This window comes from Setaria viridis, chromosome 6, assembly GCF_005286985.2.
Source record: "Setaria viridis chromosome 6, Setaria_viridis_v4.0, whole genome shotgun sequence".
NCBI lineage: Eukaryota > Viridiplantae > Streptophyta > Magnoliopsida > Poales > Poaceae > Setaria > Setaria viridis.
The window spans coordinates 6,612,653-6,629,300 of NC_048268.2; the positions used below are offsets into that span (position 1 = coordinate 6,612,653).

Genomic DNA, 16,648 nt, shown 5'->3' on the forward strand with positions numbered 1-16,648 from the left:
GTTTCGACAGATTCGGGGACCTGAGCTGTAGTAATTCAAAAGGTTGTGTTGATTCCCTCAGCATGTGGTCACTCAGAAGCCAAAAGTGTATACCCTGAACACATTACTAGGCCAACGGCATGACTGAACAAGATAAACTATCACTTGAAATCAAATAAAATGTAAATCTTAAAATGTTCAATAATATTACTCTGACAGGAATGATGCTCACGAACAAGGAGCAAAAACAATTAAGTTCCTATCATCACCATACATATATCATAAAGTATGCAAAAGTACACACTACGGTGAGACAATGAAATCCACTAGACGTTGCAAGGATGCATCGGTAGATCCACCTTTGGAAGTGCATTTCACTGCTGCATCCCTCAAATCTCTAATCCTTTCTCTGATCCTGTCTCCTTCCTCTCGGCCCATCAGTCTCTCTACAGCCAACTGGACGTCCCCTCTCGTCAGCTGGTTCTCCACCTCCACCAATCTGACCCCAACCTTCCACACTTGGCACACGTACCTGGCGTTGCACAGCTGGTCTCCCCCCAGTGGCCTGCATATCATCGGCACGCCTCCCAATATGCTCTCCAGCGTCGAGTTCCACCCGCAGTGCGTCAGGAAGGCCCCCACCGCGGGGTGCTTCAGCACCTCCTGCTGCGGAGCCCAGCTCACGATCCGCCCTCTGCCCCGTACCTCCTCCCGCAGCTCAGCAGGAAGCTCGCTGGACTCGCATCCACGCACCAGCCTCGGGCGGACCACCCACAGGAAGGAGCGCTTGCTGCCAGCCAGTCCCCAGGCCATCTCCGTGAGCTCGTGCGCATCGATGGACACCAAGCTCCCGAAGCTGACGTATATCACGGAGCTTGGTGGCTGCGCATCCAGCCATTCGATGCAGCTTCGGTCCTGGAGCAGCAAGCTGCTGTCCACGGACGGTGAGAGGATGTGGAGGGGGCCGACGGCGAACACCGGGACAACGATGTCCTGGCAGATGTTGGAAATGTCCGTGCCCTCGATGGCATCCAACGTGTTGAGTATGAGGCCTGATGACTGTCGTGCTTCAGCAACCATGTGAGTGAGCAGGTCTGCGTAGGCGCGGTGCCGAGTGGCGTCCCTCTCATGATGCAAGTCCCTTACGAGCAAAGGAGGGAGCTCCTTGACGTCCGTGTCCAAATTCGACTCTGCGAAAATGATTTCAATGTCACTGTATTTTCTATCATGGAACCAATTATTGGGTAATTAAAGTACATGGAGAAAGTAGATTGAGCATTTCTAATAATCATAGAAAGGTACCAGGATAACAATGTGAATTTGGTACTTCAATACCCTTATATATGAATTCCAATTGACTCCACAATATGTCTTGCATTCAATTCGTGAGCTTGAAAATGTTTGGAGCACGGTATCTTTTAAGTAATCTAGGTATGGGAAAGTTGCCTTTGGTAAATAAAAATCATATCTTTGACGATCTGACCCCCATCTTGATATCAATATCTTTAAATTTGTATTCAAGATAGCACAATTGGATGCGGAAATTGAATGTTATAAGGACGAAGAACCCCGGATGCTAATTGTTCATCCACATGGTCAACTGGTCACTGAGCAAGGCAGCAAACTCCATACCTCGGATGGGCAAATAGCCTTTCTCCTCCAGAAGCGGGAACGCCAAGTACATCCTGAACTTGGCCGCGCTGCTGGTCATCAGAGGGAGCGCCTTAACGCCGAGCTCCCTCGCAACGCCAAGCGGCGCGAACCAGTCCACGTCGGCGACCACGCAGACGACGTCGCGCGCGCCGGCGAGGTACTCCCTGAACGGCGCAGCGCAGCTCCTGTTCAGCGTGAGGACGAACGGCGCAACGTCGCTCGACTCGGCGAGCTCCGGCGGGACGCCGTCCCTGATGGACACGAAGTCGTAGTCCACGGGCAGCTTCCGGCGGTCCGGCGCGCGGGTCTCGGTGTGCACGACGGTGATGGCGAGGCCACGGGCGTGGAACGCCGCTGCGAGCCGGAGCATGGGTTCGATGTGGCCCTGGTAGGGGAGGGGGAATAGGACCACGCGAGGGCAGCCACCGGGAGCGTCGCTTGGAGTCATGGCCAGGTAGAGAGAGAGAGAGGGAGGGAGAGGGAGAGGGAGAGGGAGAACTCGACTCGATGTGTACAAGCGTGAGAAAGACGAAAAGTTGGGACAGGATCACGTGGAAAGGTGAAAAAAGTAGCATTTTTCGTTTTGCGGCATCTGACGTGGGTTGGCGGGGCTGTTTGGCTCGTAAGTGTTAAAAACACCTATCACATCGAATGTTTGATACTAATTAGAAATATTAAACATAGGTCAATTACAAAACTAATTGCACAGATGGAGTCTAATTCGCGAGATGAATCTATTAAGCCTAATTATTCCATGATTTGACAATGTGGTGCTACAATAACTATTTGCTAATTATGGATTAATTAGTTTTAATAGATTCGTCTCGTGAATTAGGGGTTCTGCAATTAGTTTTTTAATTTAAATATATTTAGTCCTCTAAATTAGCATCCGAACATCCGATGTGACACAACTAAAGTTTAGCACCTGATGTCCAAACACTCCCTTGTCCTAATTTGGGGGGAAGTTCCAGCCACTAGAGCGCCATATGGTCGTCGAGCATGTGCATGATGATGATTCAAGGCTGTTTTAGTCCAAAGAACATACAAGCATGAAGACCTTAATTTTTTTCTACTCTCATATACGCCGATGCAAGCCGATATTGTAGTTCACTGAAATGTCTGGACATCACGGAGTTTTGTTTCCTTGCTCTTTTGCCACTACTCATGAATAAACCCACATGGGGTACGTTATTTGCTCCATTTCATGTGCATGTGAGCTCTTTTGCTTTCCACATGCTCTTTGGTGCCAGCAATTTTCACTTTGTATATACTATTTTACTTTTATTTTCTCAGAGCTCACCTATTTGACTTGGTTATATAAAATATGTAAGAATTTCGAGTTGACCTTTGTTACAAGCCCATCCGCTCGCGTCGTCCTAGGGGCGGCCAGGCTGCCACACCCTTGCAGCCCCTCCCACCTCCCATCCCTCCACCTCGCCACCGCCGGAAGCCCGCGCGGGCACAAGGACGGCAGCGGTGAGGCCTCCTTCCACGCGTTTATCCTCTCCCCCGAGTTATCCTTCCCCAAGAAAACCTAGATCCGGTTGCCACTGGTAGCGGCGGTGAGGGTGGGCTCGTCCGAGCTGACCTCTCCTGGTTTGGATATTTGAACTCCGGGTGGATGGCATCTTCTTCGCCTCCGGTGGCCACCACCGTGGGTGGGGGGAGGGGGGTGCTCGCCTCCAATTGCCGCCACCCCTTCTAGTTGTCTTCCAGGTGGGGGGCAATGGGCGGCCTTTTGGTTGCCGCCACCGTGTCAGGTAGTCTCCCTAATGGGCGTCCTTGGTTGCTTGGCAGAGGCAGGATCTGGTGGAGCGTCCAGAGGTCGTCGGTTGCCGTGCAGTGCGTTTCTTGGGTGTGCAGGTTCTCGGGCGAAAGCCTAGCTCGATCCTGGATTGTTTGCTAGTGACGATGGTGCCATGGGTATCATTTTCCTTCTTGAAGGCGTTGCCGTAAGGACCTCAACCTCTAGGGACAGATCCAGGTGAAAACTAAAGAACCGACATGTTGGTTCGGGCGGTGGCATGATCTTGATGTTGCTTTACTCTTGAGGTGTCGTCTTGGAGTCCTTGATGGTGATACCATGTTCAGCTTAGAGCGATGGCGGTTCCAATTTGTATTTGTGGTAGAGATCGACTCAGTGCGGTTTCTAGATGACAAGGATTACTAGACAGCACATGACCATCAACGATCCTAACATCTAAAGTTTCTAAGAAGATAACTGATGTGAGGCGTTTGTTACTGCATAAGGACCAAAGCAAAGTTGAAGGAAGGATGTATAAGAAGTTCGAAGCTTAGTCTTTCAACCTTTCTTTCTTAATGTATTTCTTTCTTGTCTTTTGTGTTCCTCGGTTTGAGACTCGGAGTCTAAGTACTCGTTTAGTTTCTGGCTATGTGGCTAGAATTGTTTCTTTGTGGTCGTAGACATTCATATTCACATGTGAATGTTGAAGACCGGATATTTTCCTTAATGTAAAAACATATAAAATATGTAAGGCAAACCATTGCCCAAGTTGGATTTGAGTTGGCAATGCATAAACTTTGATTGTGAAGAATACGATGATTTCACAGCTGATGAATTGCTACATGATAAACTTGGTGGGGCATGTTCTATGTGTTGGGAAATTTGGATCAGCTGAAATGATGAGGTTTTTAACAAGACACGAGTTTTTTCATCTATGCGGGTAGTTTTCAGAGGAACACATTGGTGCTATTTTTGTGCGCTGCTGCAAAAGGAAGGAGAAAGATCCCGTATAAACTGGGGGTGTCCTGTGCTTAGACGGTGGTCATGGAAATTTTTTCCTCAAACACGGTGGTTATGGAAATTTTTTCCTCAAACGGCTGGTGTTCTAGTAATAGACTACCTTTTTATTTGACATAAGCACGATGGATGTTATGATTGTCTTCTTAAGTTCTTTCACTTTCATTGGATCATGATCTTGTTTGTAATAATGGATAGCTATATGTATCAATCGTCACAAAGGCTGGAATATTAATGCATATTCCCTTTTCTAAAAAAATTGGTGTCATGGACCTCTAGTATATATTCATGCAAATCACGCATCAATTTGTGGCTAAATCAAGTCAACTCAGGGTAAACTTCAGGGAGGATAGAGGTAGGAACTGGGAGATTACAGAGAATTCTGGAAAGCTTTGAGAAGCATAACAAGATCGTACGTATTAGCACAAAATGATTTAACTGAAATAAAACAATCTTTCATGTGTGCATCGCACAGCTTGTCTGTTCATGTGCAAGTCTTGCGCCATGTTGGCTCCTTGCATCTTGGAGATTTCTCTCCTCTCTTCCTTCTTCCCTTTCTAGTTCTCTTGATGATAGGAGAACTATACTACTTTCATTCTCGTGTGTTATTCTCTGTGTGTCCTATATCTCACATTCACAGGGGTCAAACTTTTCTATTTATACACCACAGTGCAGTGCTGCCAACCATCATGTACCCCAGCCGAAGCATCAAACGACGCATGGCGTTTCAAGTTCAGTGCTGGCTCATTTCTTTAATCAAGCGCTTTGCATTGCCATTAGCTATTACATTGCGTAACAGTGCTAAGCATCAAGGCTTGCGTAATAGTGACTCTTGTACCTTTTCATTGACTAGAAACGATAGTATAGTAAAAGAAAATTTAACAAACTGAGACACCATTGCACTTGAAGAGGCACAATTAACAATCTGTTTGAAGGATCAGACAGCAGTAATCCACAGGTTAATCGCAGTCAGTAGCTACGTTGATGCAGTAGTACCCAGTGCTCAAACCGAGAGAATTATCAGATATGAATAGATGAGCACATCAGAACACAGCGCAGCGTGTAACTTTCCTCTCCCAATCCATACATGTGATCCAAACGTTGCACATTTTCACTTTCAGACAATTTCAATCTCTAAACGAACAGATATTCTGTAAAAGGGTACAGTGAGAAAAGAGCAACAGCCATAACTTTTTATATCCGGCAACACACCACACGTACGATCTGTTGAGAAGTTCATGTTATGAACCAAAAATACTAAAAAGGTGCCGCACCAAATCTAAGACCCCGTCCAAGGTTAATGCAGACATAATTTACTCAGGGAAACCCCCCAAAAAAAAGACACGGTACATGACATCACTTCCTGTTCGCTTCAACTTATTCAGCCAGCTTATCAGCCATCAAACAGTATTTTCCTCTCACAACAAATCAGCCGTTTCAGCTTTTCAGCCGGCTTATAAGCTGAAGCGAACAGGCCCAACGGCTCTCGGACGGGTGGTGCGACGGTGATCGCTTTACCAAACCGTTCGGAGAGACGACGCGCCCACTCATTGATCTCCCACTCAAGGATGAACACGTTCACCATGCGAGCGCATCGTAATTTCACCTGTGGTTCTATGGTTACATGCTCAAGCGCGTCGCCCTTCGCCAGGATGCCGCACAGGAACTCCACCTGAGCCCGGAAACCGCGGAACCCACTCATGTAGACCGACTTGAGGTGATCAAGGCCGTGCATAAAGGAGATCCCCTTCCCTGTCACCTCCCCTTTCCAGCAGGAGCTGCTAAACTTATAATAGAACATCTGTTTCAGAAATCACCATGCACAGTTAGTCAACATACTGTACTAGGTTCGCTCTTTCCCAAAAATAAATCTTAAAAGTATGAGATCTGCGTTATGCGCAAATTAATGGACTCTATGTGCATTCTATGTAAATCTGCAAAATCAACAAAAGAGTACCACTCACATGCACTTGCAGTATCTCCAGCTGGGGTGCAAATTCCAAATAGCTAGCCAGTTGAAGGAGTCCACTGTGGCTATTTGGACGATAAGTGTGGATTTTTATTTCACAAGTTAAGTGCCTCAAACTCATAAACATGCATGTTGGTCTTGTTACCATTTGCACCTGAAACATGACCCAAAAAAAATATCAGCAACTCTGCTTGAAGAACTGTCAGTCAAGTAAAGAACATATATATACACCAGGTAGGCAGGTACTTGTGAGCCCCAGACTGGATGATCTTCCTGCATAGCAGCACGCATGTTTAGCACCTTCACTGCTGAAATACCATGAATTGCAGTGAATGCATGGCCCACTACTTTGTAATTTTTAAACATTATTATTGCCTTCTCTAGTTTTGAGCAACCATGAAGTGCTATAGGAACCACATCCCCTTTGTAATTAAAATGAGCAAGACCAGGAACATGAAAATCAACCATCTGGACACACATACCTGAAAGTAGCAAATGTCTAAGTTTATCCAGTTGGTGTGGTATAATCAGATCAGTCAAGCCAGAGCACGCGATGAGCTCTAAATCCTCAAGACTAGAACAGTTTAATAGCAAGCCTGCAAGATCTCCAGTGATTTGAACAGAATGCAAAAGAAGCCTTCTGAGTTTTGTAAAGCCACATACATCTGAGTACGGCTCTATAGAGACATGGGTGAGAAGCAAGGACTGGATAAAAGGACCATCTCGAGCACCTAAAGCCTCAAGAGGGAAGTGATAATCTCCTTTGGTTGGTCTTCTGATACACCCTTTTGGCAACAGGTTAATGTCTATGGTCTTTGCCCTTGCTGCAGTGGCAAAGCAAATCCACCTATCAAGATGATCCGAGGACTCCTTCTCTATGCCGCACCTGATGCAGAACCTATTGAGCCCTACTCCACTGTGCTGCTGAACAATAGAATTGACTGTCTCAATGAACTCTGCTCTTTCTATTTTGACACAATCCTCGTCATTGGACCGGTTTCTAGTGCCATCAAAGCTCAGGTTAGGGTGGCGTGTCCAGAGCGGTCTCCATTTTCTTGACACAATGCTAGTCCTTGCAGCCTCTTTCAGTGACAGCAGTGACAAAACAAGAGTTTGGATTTCCTGTGGCAAGAAAGAATGTGCAAGGGTTGAGAGCTATGAAAAAAACTGCATGGTAGGCGTGAATCGCGATGACCACAGATCACACAGTGCTTTAAACACTGCCTTCGTTAAAATATCATAAACCGCTCTTCTATATATTTTGCAAGGTAAACTGAGGACATGCAAATCGGACACAGGAACATATAAGATAGCATGATAAACGTGGATTTGCAGGAACAGGAAAACAAAATTGAGAGCAAAACTCCGCTAGCCGATTATGTATCTGATAGCATAGATTCCCCAACCTACCCTAGTACCCTACGAAAGGATCGGAGAGGAGACACAGGGCAAGGCAGGGGAAGAGGGGGAGAGAGTTTACCTCGGGGAGGTCGTCTATGTGGGAGGAGGAGGGGTTGAGCGAGTCGTCGGTAGCAACGCGGTGGCGCTCCATCCTCATCCGCTTCCCCGCCGGCCGCCGCCTCCTCCGCCGTAGGCTGCTGCAAACTTCCGGCAGGCGCCGCCGCCTCCCCGTCCCCGCAGGCTACTACGCATAGAGTGCGCTAGTTGGTCCCTGCTAGGCGCGCTGGGCCGCACATAAGGCCCAAAACCAAAAGGCAGGCCTTGTGCTATTGGGCTACACATACTGGGCCGCCGCGGGCGCAACTGAACCGACAGCCCTTGAAGGCTCTCTCTGCACTTAACCAACAGGCAGACGACAGTAATCCTCACGTTATTAATCTCTGCAACTACTGACCACAATCAGTAGTACAGTGATACATACAGGGAGAAGGCAAATCGAAATTGAGACATAAACCAGTCACGATTCAACCGAGTATCACACAAACCAGGAAGTAGAACTCAGAGGCATGCTGATTGCTGACTTGCTGAGCACACACCACACCACATGTAAGTTTATCTCCTATAGTCCACACCTTGCGTACTTCGCTACATAAAGTCCAATCTTCAAATAAATCTTCTACAAAAGTTACAGCTGAGAAGTTTGGCGCCATCGCGCGCTAGCAGCGGCACCACCTGTCCGTCTAACCAAGCAACACTATAAACTCTCAAACTGCAAGCAAAACCTGGGTGTGAAGCGCCAGCGCACCACTATTTTACAGAAGAATCCTAAACCTTTTGATCGCATAATGTGGCGCTTTCAGTAATTTCAACCTCAGACTTGGAGCAATGTTATTCGTGAAATGTTACGCCTTGGCATACTTGCCAACATATGCCTGCAAGCAATTAGCACGGCTCGGTTAGAGACTTGGAGCACAGGAATGAGCTGAAAATGAAGTTGAGTGAAGAGTAAAGGGATACGATGAAGGAGGGGGCTGAGGTTGACCTGTACGAGTTTATTTAGTTTTTCTTTGGAGTAGGACATGTAGATCTCGATCTTCTCTTTCGTTGGAGGTGTATTTTCCACCGTGCTTGTAACTTTGTCGACAACCTTCTTCACGATGGTTTTATGGACCTCCCTGCTCATCTGACCCTCTTTCCATGTAGGCTTCAGTGCTTCCTTCACAAAGTCCGCAAGTGCAACCTTGAACATCTTCAGTGTCTTGGAGTCCTTGCTCTTCTTATTATCACCATCCTCATGAGCCTCAGCGTCACTATCTTTGTTCTCTCCTTTCTTACTTTCTGGAGGCACAGTTTCATTGACCACTGAAGCAGCGGCAGCAGGACCAGACGGTGCACCTCCATGAGGTAAGTGCATAGAGTTACCATTACTAATACCGAGGGCGATTGGCATCTGGAATGTCTGGGGAGCCTGCTGCTGCTGTTCAGATGGAACAGCAAGACCAGGTTGGACTATGCCTGTTTGTTGCTGCGCCCAGGGCCACTGATTGGGTTGGACAGCTGGAGGTGCAGCAGATGAAGTGGCCATCAGGCTCGAATTAACATTAGGCTGTGATGATTGTAATCCAACTGTACCAGTACCAAAAGCGGTATTTCCAAAGTACTGTGCCAAGGATGCAGTAACGCGGCTAACTTCTTCACTTTTTGCTGCATTGTGAGAAACAGGAACTCCAGCCACATCAGTTGAGCTGGAAGTTGGCACAAGAGGTAACCCTTGCAAGGGTTGATTTTGCATATTTGGAGGCTGGAAATTCTGCATGTTTCGTATGCTTTGAGAACTACTGTCTTGACTTAGCCTGGGGATGTCGACTGTTGCCTGAAGCACAGTTGTTGGAAGATTCTGTGGAACTTGACTGGCAACACTGAAATTATGTCCATTATGTGCAGAGGGATTTGGCAGTGCCTGTGGCTCTAGACCATAGCCATGTTGGCCATGCCCCATATTAGGAGCAACCGGCTGGCCCTGCGTGCTGGGAGTATTATTTGCAGATGCCTGTGGAACTACAAATTGCTCTTGCCTGTTCTGTTGTACAGGAAAGTTGCTCTGTTGCGCATGGCTATTCGAATGGAATGAGGATGCAACCTTCTGCAATTGGGTGGTGACTGGAAGAGTTGATGGCCCAGGAATATGAGGAATCGCGTCATGTCTCTGAAGTATTTGTCCAAGGCTTTGCTCTGCTATTATATTAGCACTATGCATACCCGATTGCATGCTCATCTCTGTTGCAGGAGCATTCTGACCGCCCATGCCGGATATGTTCTCATTATTCATGTTATCTGCAGTAATCTGGACAGGAGTTAATAACTGTGGCTGTTGTGAAACAGCAACTTCATGTTTATTTTCCACTTGTGAACGAAAATCTTCCTGAGGAATAATCTGGTACTGACTCTTTCCAGCATCTTTTGAAAGCCGGTTCTCGTACTCATAATGAGAATCATTTCTGCCAATACTCTGAGAAATAGGATTTTCCCTGTCATCCCTGGATAAAATCTGAGAAGTTGCACGCATAGCATTATTTTGTTCACCCCAGTTTGAGTAGTCTCCTCTTGCTGAACGCCCATCACTGTAATTCAAAGGCTCATCAGGTGCACTCACTCCTATCTGACTCTGGGGAGCTTCCTCGTGGAGATATGGACAATTTTCACCACGGCGACATCGACCTTCAGCAAAAAACTTACAAGGGTTTTTATTTACCCTACGGTGCTCAGTCCTATTCCCATAGGATGAATCAGGGCCAACTCTATCATGGACACTTTCCCTAGCCTCATCTCTCCATCCACCATGAGAAGCAGAATCACCATGAGCAAATCGGCAGCTAGCACCTCTAGCACACCTCCCTTTGGCAAAATTATAGCATTGTTCAGTAGACCGATAATCCCTTCGGGGTTCAGATCTTTCCCATGGCCCATCATCATAATGATCTCGAGATTGCCTATTACGCAAATAGTCATTTGGTTCTCGTGAATCCATGAATTCCTTGTTCTGAAACCCATATCTTTCCCTTGGGTCAGCAGGATAATGATCTTCAAATGGCCTCTGCCCTCCATCTTCATGAAGGAACCTGCAATTCGTGCCTCTTCTGCACCTGCCAGCCACAAAATCTCTGCAGGGCAGAGCAGGCCCTCCAGATGTTCTGCCTCTCTCAACCCTCCACTCAGGTCCACGATCAGCAAAATAAGGACTTCTGCTCCTTCCCCTGCCTCGCCCTATACTCCTGCTTCTGCTCCTACTCCTGTTTCTGCTTCTGCTTCTGCTTCTGGAACGACTTCTGTTCCTGTTAACAGAAACACACAGTGTAAAGAAAAGGTACTGCTAGCATACTAAGTCTTTCGATGACATTACAATTTACAAATAGTAAATTCTAGTAGAAGTTGTGAATGAATTTTAAGATAATATACCATCTTCCAGATCAAGATTGATTAAAACTGGAGAGAGATTCTTCACAAGTACAACATATATTATCAAAGGCCCACATTTTTCAACTCCTTGCAGTTGGTAGTGGAAGGAATACAGCATGCTGCTTGAGTACAAGTACAGGTGGAAAGCCAGGAAACCTAGTGGCCTCAACTTAATTTACACAATTCTTGTAAATTCCATCTTGGATGCTTCCATAATATAAATTTGACCCAGACATAGCATTTTAAGTTGCTTGAACACTATGCGCATGGAACACAAAACCAAAGTGCCAATACTTGCACAGTCAATAAAATTAGTTGTTCAATCATACCTGCGTGATCTATTCCAAACCCCTCTTGGAGATGGACTGCGACTACGAGGCCTCCATGCATCTGGATCAGAAGGCGCCCTAGAAGAATAACCACGATTACGAGCTGTACCCCATCCATCACCGCGTCTTCTGTCATCTGCATATCTGTTCATGCCTTGGTTAGCAGCTGCCTTGCTCCACTCATCACGCTCATCAGCCGCTCTGAGAAGCTGTGGTCTTTCAGAGGGTGCCTTAGGTTGCAATTCCTTGGTATCTTTATTGAACCCATCAGCCTGTTCCTTCTCATGTCCAGCACCACCATGGTGCATGGAGGTATCAGGTTTTGGGTGTACATCACCTTTACGGTGACCACCTGTCTTATCAGGAAGAGACTCATCTTCGCTGATCTCAACTATATCATGAGGTCCTTCTTTCGCATCCCACTTGGAACGCTGTTTCCTACTATCACCAGCCATTTTGTCCCTTCTTTACTAATATGAAAAAAGAAAATGGATGCCAAGTAATTTCAAGAACAAGATCCCCTTCCTCCTTGCAAAAATTCTTCTGAAACTCTGAAATAGCCAAGGAATATGTATATAGTTACAATTAATCAAGGAACATACTGCTACGACATTAAAAGCTTGAGAAGCCAGGCACAAAACCAGTAATAACTGACAGGAATATGAAAATGAAATTATCTCCTAAAGCCCATTCTAAATCTTCAAATCAAAACTGTAACGAAGTTTGCATGTCGAAAAAACAATTTAAGCCAATTATGAACACCCATTGGCAAGCTGTGGCTAGCCAACTCCACAAGTACGCTTCCTACCACATGGCAGCTGTTTGTTGCTCAAAAATTTAGTAACGGATCCTAACTCTTTCATGCCAAAAATAAACCAGGCACGGTGTCTTAAAATCCCATGACTCTAGCCCTCATGAGCAGAATTCATCAAGAACAAAAAGATAGTGCAGCATCTAAGTCAGTGGCATAGGCAACAACAGGAGATTGTCTACCATGCAATGGAGCAACCACAGTAACACGAGTTTGAGGAAACACAAAGGAAGCAAAGTCCATGGGAAAATCATACACGAAGTGCAGTTCAAGTGCAAAGAGGAATGAATGTGTTGTTTGCAAACATGGAAATTTGTGTTAGCAGCGCATTGTCATTTATTAATTCCATCGATTAATTGGTCGTATTTCCTACTTCTCTTTACAGTTTCTTGTTTTTAAGACTACCGGTTGCATCTTTTTCAATGTCATCATCGTCAGAAACTAAAGCCAAGAATTCTGGATGGCAAGAGTTAACAGCTGAATAGGCATCACAGCATTTTCTACAGATTGGGAACTAGCTGACTCATGAATACTTTTATACAAGCAATTCCACAACCAGGATTATCACAAACATTTCAATTTTCATTCGCCAGGGTGTTTCCATATCAAGACACATCAAAGAAATTTCTTTTGTGCAACTTATCATTACATTTCAAATAGACCATACATCCTTTACAGATAATAATAAGAGGACTACAGGCCACCACACTGACAAAACATACATCTACAAAATTAAGTCCTGACTATCCAGAAAATATTTCAAGCAGCAACTGCAGAAATCTTGGGCATCGACAAGTTGCATCAACTATTGAGTTCCAGCAGTTTTGCCAAACTTGGTGGATACTTAAGGTTCAGTTGCTACTGGCTCTGATTGTCATGACCTGGGCAGGGCACTGCTATTGTTAGCATTACAGTGAAGTTTTCCCTCAATTGCTGTTTTCCGATGACTTTGCCAACTTGGTGGCTATTAACATTTCATTTGTTTCTTTAGATAATTGCTAGCTAGAATCTTGAGGGCTAAACCAAAAGGCCAGTAACTCCAAAAAGTGGCATTTACAAAATCCTTCCTGCATATGAGAAAGATAATTCTATCAGCTGCCATGAATTCCTTCTGCTTTCTCAGTATGACAACCATCTCTCAGTGACATTTCTAGGCACATGACAACCTTATAACAAGGTTAAGTTTGCCTAACCCCCTACCCAGTACCAACCTACCATCGTAACCAGTTTCCTCTTAAAGTCAAAGAAACAAAGTAGGATTGCTAAGTTAGTAAGATTTTGCAAGAAACATGTTGTTGCAGTATTTGCATTATCAACAACAACAGTTTGTTCATGGTTGACTTTGCAGGCAAACTTACAAAAGTGAAGCACGTGGACTTTATGCTTCCTAAGGTGAATTATATTACATACCGACAACTAAAGAATCCAGCCTATTTTCTGACAGCAGACGAGTCAATGATAATCACAAATGAAGGCAGGAAAAATACGACGAAAAGACTAGCCAACACGGACAGACCTATAATGGTGTATTGAATATACTGGCAAGTACATATTATCCAGAAAGAGTGGTTTCTTTTAAGAACAATGGCAAACAGAGTGTCTTAGGGTATCCCATTGAACAAGCTAGTAATCAAACCATGAAACATAGGATCGCATAATTTGCTTGTTGAGACAGGAAGAACGACACAAGAGGTACCAACCTGAAACTGTAGCCGGCAGTGTCCCTGAGATGATTCGTCAGACCTCTCCTGATCGCCTGGCAGAATTCATGAGACCTTACACCGCTTACTGTCCATCTGACAAACAAGGCACAGAAATCAGCTTGTTAAAACCGCGGCAGATTAGAATGCACCAAACGAAACACTAAAAGACTGAAAACAGAAAGAAGGCATTTTATTCTGGCTTGGACTAGTTACGGTCAAAATCCAGGCACACAACCCACCAGCAAACCTAAATTATGCAAGTGGCAAGAGCATGTCCCATCTCACGAACAATATTCACTACGTACGTGGTGAAAAGAAATTGGGTGAACAGGATACGATGCATTGAGTTCAATTGCAGACGAGGAGAATTTGGAATCAGCCAAGCCAAAGTGGTCCCGCAAGGCCGCAACACAATGCGAAGGCCCAATCCTGACGCATAGCCTATCACTAGAAGAAAGGAAACAGATTTAACAGCGTCGGAACGCAGCGCATTACCCGTACCATCCGCACCGAAAAAGACACCCCAAAGAATCCAAACCCTCCCGTTTGCAAACACGGGGTGCGCGCGTAAACCCTAGAGCAAATCTCGGGCACCAAGGCGAGGTTCAAAAAAATATCAGCTTTGGTATAGAAATATAGAGCCGGAGCTAACTTCGAGCGACGGAAAGAGAAGATTCCGCGGGGTAGCAAGCACGGGCGAGGAATCCGTCGGCGCGAAACAAGGGCTAGGGTTCCTTACCGCCTAGCGAAGGCACCAGTCAAGGCGCGGGCGGATCTCCACTCCGCGCCACCCGACGCGGCGCCAGCCGAGTAGGGGGAAGAGGAGGACGGCCACTTGCGCGGAGGGTCTCGGCCAATTGCGCGGAGGGCGAGGGCGAGGGCAGTGGCGGCGGCGGCGTGGGGAAGGGGAGGCGTTTCGGCGGCGGGTCGGCGTGGGGGAGGGGAACGGGGAGAGCGGCTGGATTCGTTAGGGCTGCGTGGCGTGGGGCGACGGGCCTTATTTTTCCTTTTGATTTTTTTTCTCTCTCTGATTATTTAGTTTTCCGGTTCGAAATCGAAAAGAGCGGCTTCCCACGTCAGCGTGAGCGCACGTGCTCTATCCGACGGCTCGGGGTGTGCTTTGAGTTGGTATGGGGCCCGGCGTACCAGTCAGTTGTCTGCACCTGTGTGTGATGCAGCAAACGCCAAACGACCGACGAATTGTTGTCTGCGTCACCCACGGCCAAAATGATTCATAAGGCACAAGGAAAACGGGTTGATTAAAAGCTTAATTTCGGGATACATCTCAAATGGGATTGAGATTCTACAATACGCAGACGATGACATGATTCTCCGCATGGAGGATAAGGCAGAATCTGTGCAGAATATGAAATTACTACTATACATTTATGAAAAGATGTCGGGGTTTAAAACTAATATCAATAAAAACGAGATTATAATGGTCTTCCAAGATGAGCAAAAATCTGACCCATTAATAGTGTGTTCGGCTGTGAATTTTTACGATTGATTCAATAATGTTCTGTGAGAGAGAATAACCTGCATTACAGCTGATAAGCCGGCTGAAAAGAGCAGCCGAACACACTCTAAATATTTGGGTGTTCCGGTGGCTGGGAGTATGTCTAAATATTTGGGTGTTGCGGTGGCTGGAAGCATACTCCGTATCATTGATTGGCTTGGGTTGAACGAGAAACTCTTAAAACGATTAGAGGTGACCTTGATTAATGCCTGCTTAAGCATTCCCATATACTGTCAAAAACAATTAGCAAAAGAATAGACAAAACTAGAAAAACGTTCTTGGAGAACAAGGAAAAAGTACCACCTAGGTGAAGTGGGTAAAAATCACTAGACAAAACGAAAGGCGGGCTAGGGATTCTCTGCTTCGGCTGTACGGGCGGCGTACGAGGACATGACCTGAGCTCTTGTGTGTCGCTGCTCACCGTCATCCTCGCCGCTCCCTGCGACGTCGTCGTCATGCGCACGACAAGCCTCAGGATCGACGAGGAAACAGCCGCCGTCTTGCGCCTAACGCTCACCACCGCGTGGGAAGGAAGCTCTTGGTACGCCGCTGTCATCTCATCACTCCTGATTATTTGCCTACAGGGGATAATTTTACACCTTTCTGATGATAATATCTTTGTTTTTTCAGAATGTACTGTTACTGTATTCTATCAAAATATGAGTATTCCTTTAGTTATAACAAATGGATGCTGCTACCTGCTATGTTCTTCTTGCAAAATGAGGATTAAAGATTTATTCAGTCCCACCTGTAGGAACGAGTGCAACTTTAGCTATGCCAAGGATATATGCAAGCTATATATATAAGTGAAGTTAACTTACAGCCAAACTGCTAATTAGCAGTTGCAGATTCTAGATTAATAGTTACAACTTGGTTAGTATTCGTCAGGGAGGGAATATTTGTGACTGAAGCTTCATACTCTTCTCAAAACGGCAGCCTGGCCATCTGCCGCCCCATCCCTCTCCGTCTGAAGCCCTGTAATTCTATCTTCCAGGCCCATCCAACCATTTGAGATAGGTGCTGAGATTTTGAGTTTCATAAAACTGGTTATTTGAGACAGGTTTCTAAGT

At 45.9% G+C, this 16,648-nt stretch overlaps 3 protein-coding genes across 9 annotated transcripts; all 3 read right to left on the reverse strand.

Moving 5' to 3' along the window:
* Window positions 1–124: 124 nt before the first annotated feature.
* Window positions 125–2,165, reverse strand: LOC117859512 (DIMBOA UDP-glucosyltransferase BX8). Its single transcript, XM_034742633.2, has 2 exons — window positions 1,612–2,165; window positions 125–1,169 (listed from the first exon to the last, which is right to left on the reverse strand). Exons 1-2 carry the CDS (start codon window positions 2,078–2,080, stop codon window positions 283–285), a joined length of 1,356 nt encoding a protein of 451 aa, XP_034598524.1. The 5' UTR covers window positions 2,081–2,165; the 3' UTR covers window positions 125–282.
* A 3,395-nt stretch (window positions 2,166–5,560) lies between these two features.
* Window positions 5,561–8,114, reverse strand: LOC117859590 (F-box/LRR-repeat protein At3g59210). 7 transcript variants are annotated; one of them, XM_034742728.2, is made up of 5 exons: window positions 7,843–8,114; window positions 6,845–7,484; window positions 6,609–6,667; window positions 6,358–6,516; window positions 5,561–6,194 (listed from the first exon to the last, which is right to left on the reverse strand). In XM_034742728.2, the coding sequence occupies exons 1-5, from the start codon at window positions 7,918–7,920 to the stop codon at window positions 5,787–5,789; spliced, it is 1,344 nt and encodes a 447-aa protein (XP_034598619.1). In that variant the 5' UTR covers window positions 7,921–8,114; the 3' UTR covers window positions 5,561–5,786. The 7 variants fall into 7 exon arrangements, 6 of the variants coding, with proteins under 6 accessions (XP_034598619.1, XP_034598617.1, XP_034598618.1 ...); XM_034742726.2 differs by having other exon boundaries at window positions 6,594–6,667; XM_034742727.2 differs by having other exon boundaries at window positions 6,609–6,670.
* A 150-nt stretch (window positions 8,115–8,264) lies between these two features.
* Window positions 8,265–14,847, reverse strand: LOC117859589 (zinc finger CCCH domain-containing protein 55). The gene is made up of 5 exons (XM_034742722.2): window positions 14,802–14,847; window positions 14,060–14,155; window positions 11,549–12,099; window positions 8,806–11,095; window positions 8,265–8,695 (listed from the first exon to the last, which is right to left on the reverse strand). The coding sequence occupies exons 3-5, from the start codon at window positions 12,001–12,003 to the stop codon at window positions 8,666–8,668; spliced, it is 2,775 nt and encodes a 924-aa protein (XP_034598613.1). The 5' UTR covers window positions 12,004–12,099; window positions 14,060–14,155; window positions 14,802–14,847; the 3' UTR covers window positions 8,265–8,665.
* Window positions 14,848–16,648: the final 1,801 nt, after the last annotated feature.

Bases quoted from the DNA above. Each gene is read 5' to 3' on its own strand.
- LOC117859590 (XM_034742723.2), bottom strand. From the start codon at position 7,920: ATGAGGATGGAGCGCCACCGCGTTGCTACCGACGACTCGCTCAACCCC. The intron at 7,485-7,842 runs GTAAACTCTCTC...TTCTTGCCACAG, and splicing joins ACATAGACGACCTCCCCGAG to GAAATCCAAACTCTTGTTTT. The intron at 6,195-6,357 runs GTGAGTGGTACT...TTTCTGAAACAG, and splicing joins TGGAGATACTGCAAGTGCAT to ATGTTCTATTATAAGTTTAG.
- LOC117859512 (XM_034742633.2), bottom strand. From the start codon at position 2,080: ATGACTCCAAGCGACGCTCCCGGTGGCTGCCCTCGCGTGGTCCTATTC. The intron at 1,170-1,611 runs GTATGGAGTTTG...TCATTTTCGCAG, and splicing joins AGGCTATTTGCCCATCCGAG to AGTCGAATTTGGACACGGAC.
- LOC117859589 (XM_034742722.2), bottom strand. From the start codon at position 12,003: ATGGCTGGTGATAGTAGGAAACAGCGTTCCAAGTGGGATGCGAAAGAA. The intron at 11,096-11,548 runs GTATGATTGAAC...TTCTGTTAACAG, and splicing joins GTTTGGAATAGATCACGCAG to GAACAGAAGTCGTTCCAGAA. The intron at 8,696-8,805 runs GTCAACCTCAGC...AATTGCTTGCAG, and splicing joins AACTAAATAAACTCGTACAG to GCATATGTTGGCAAGTATGC.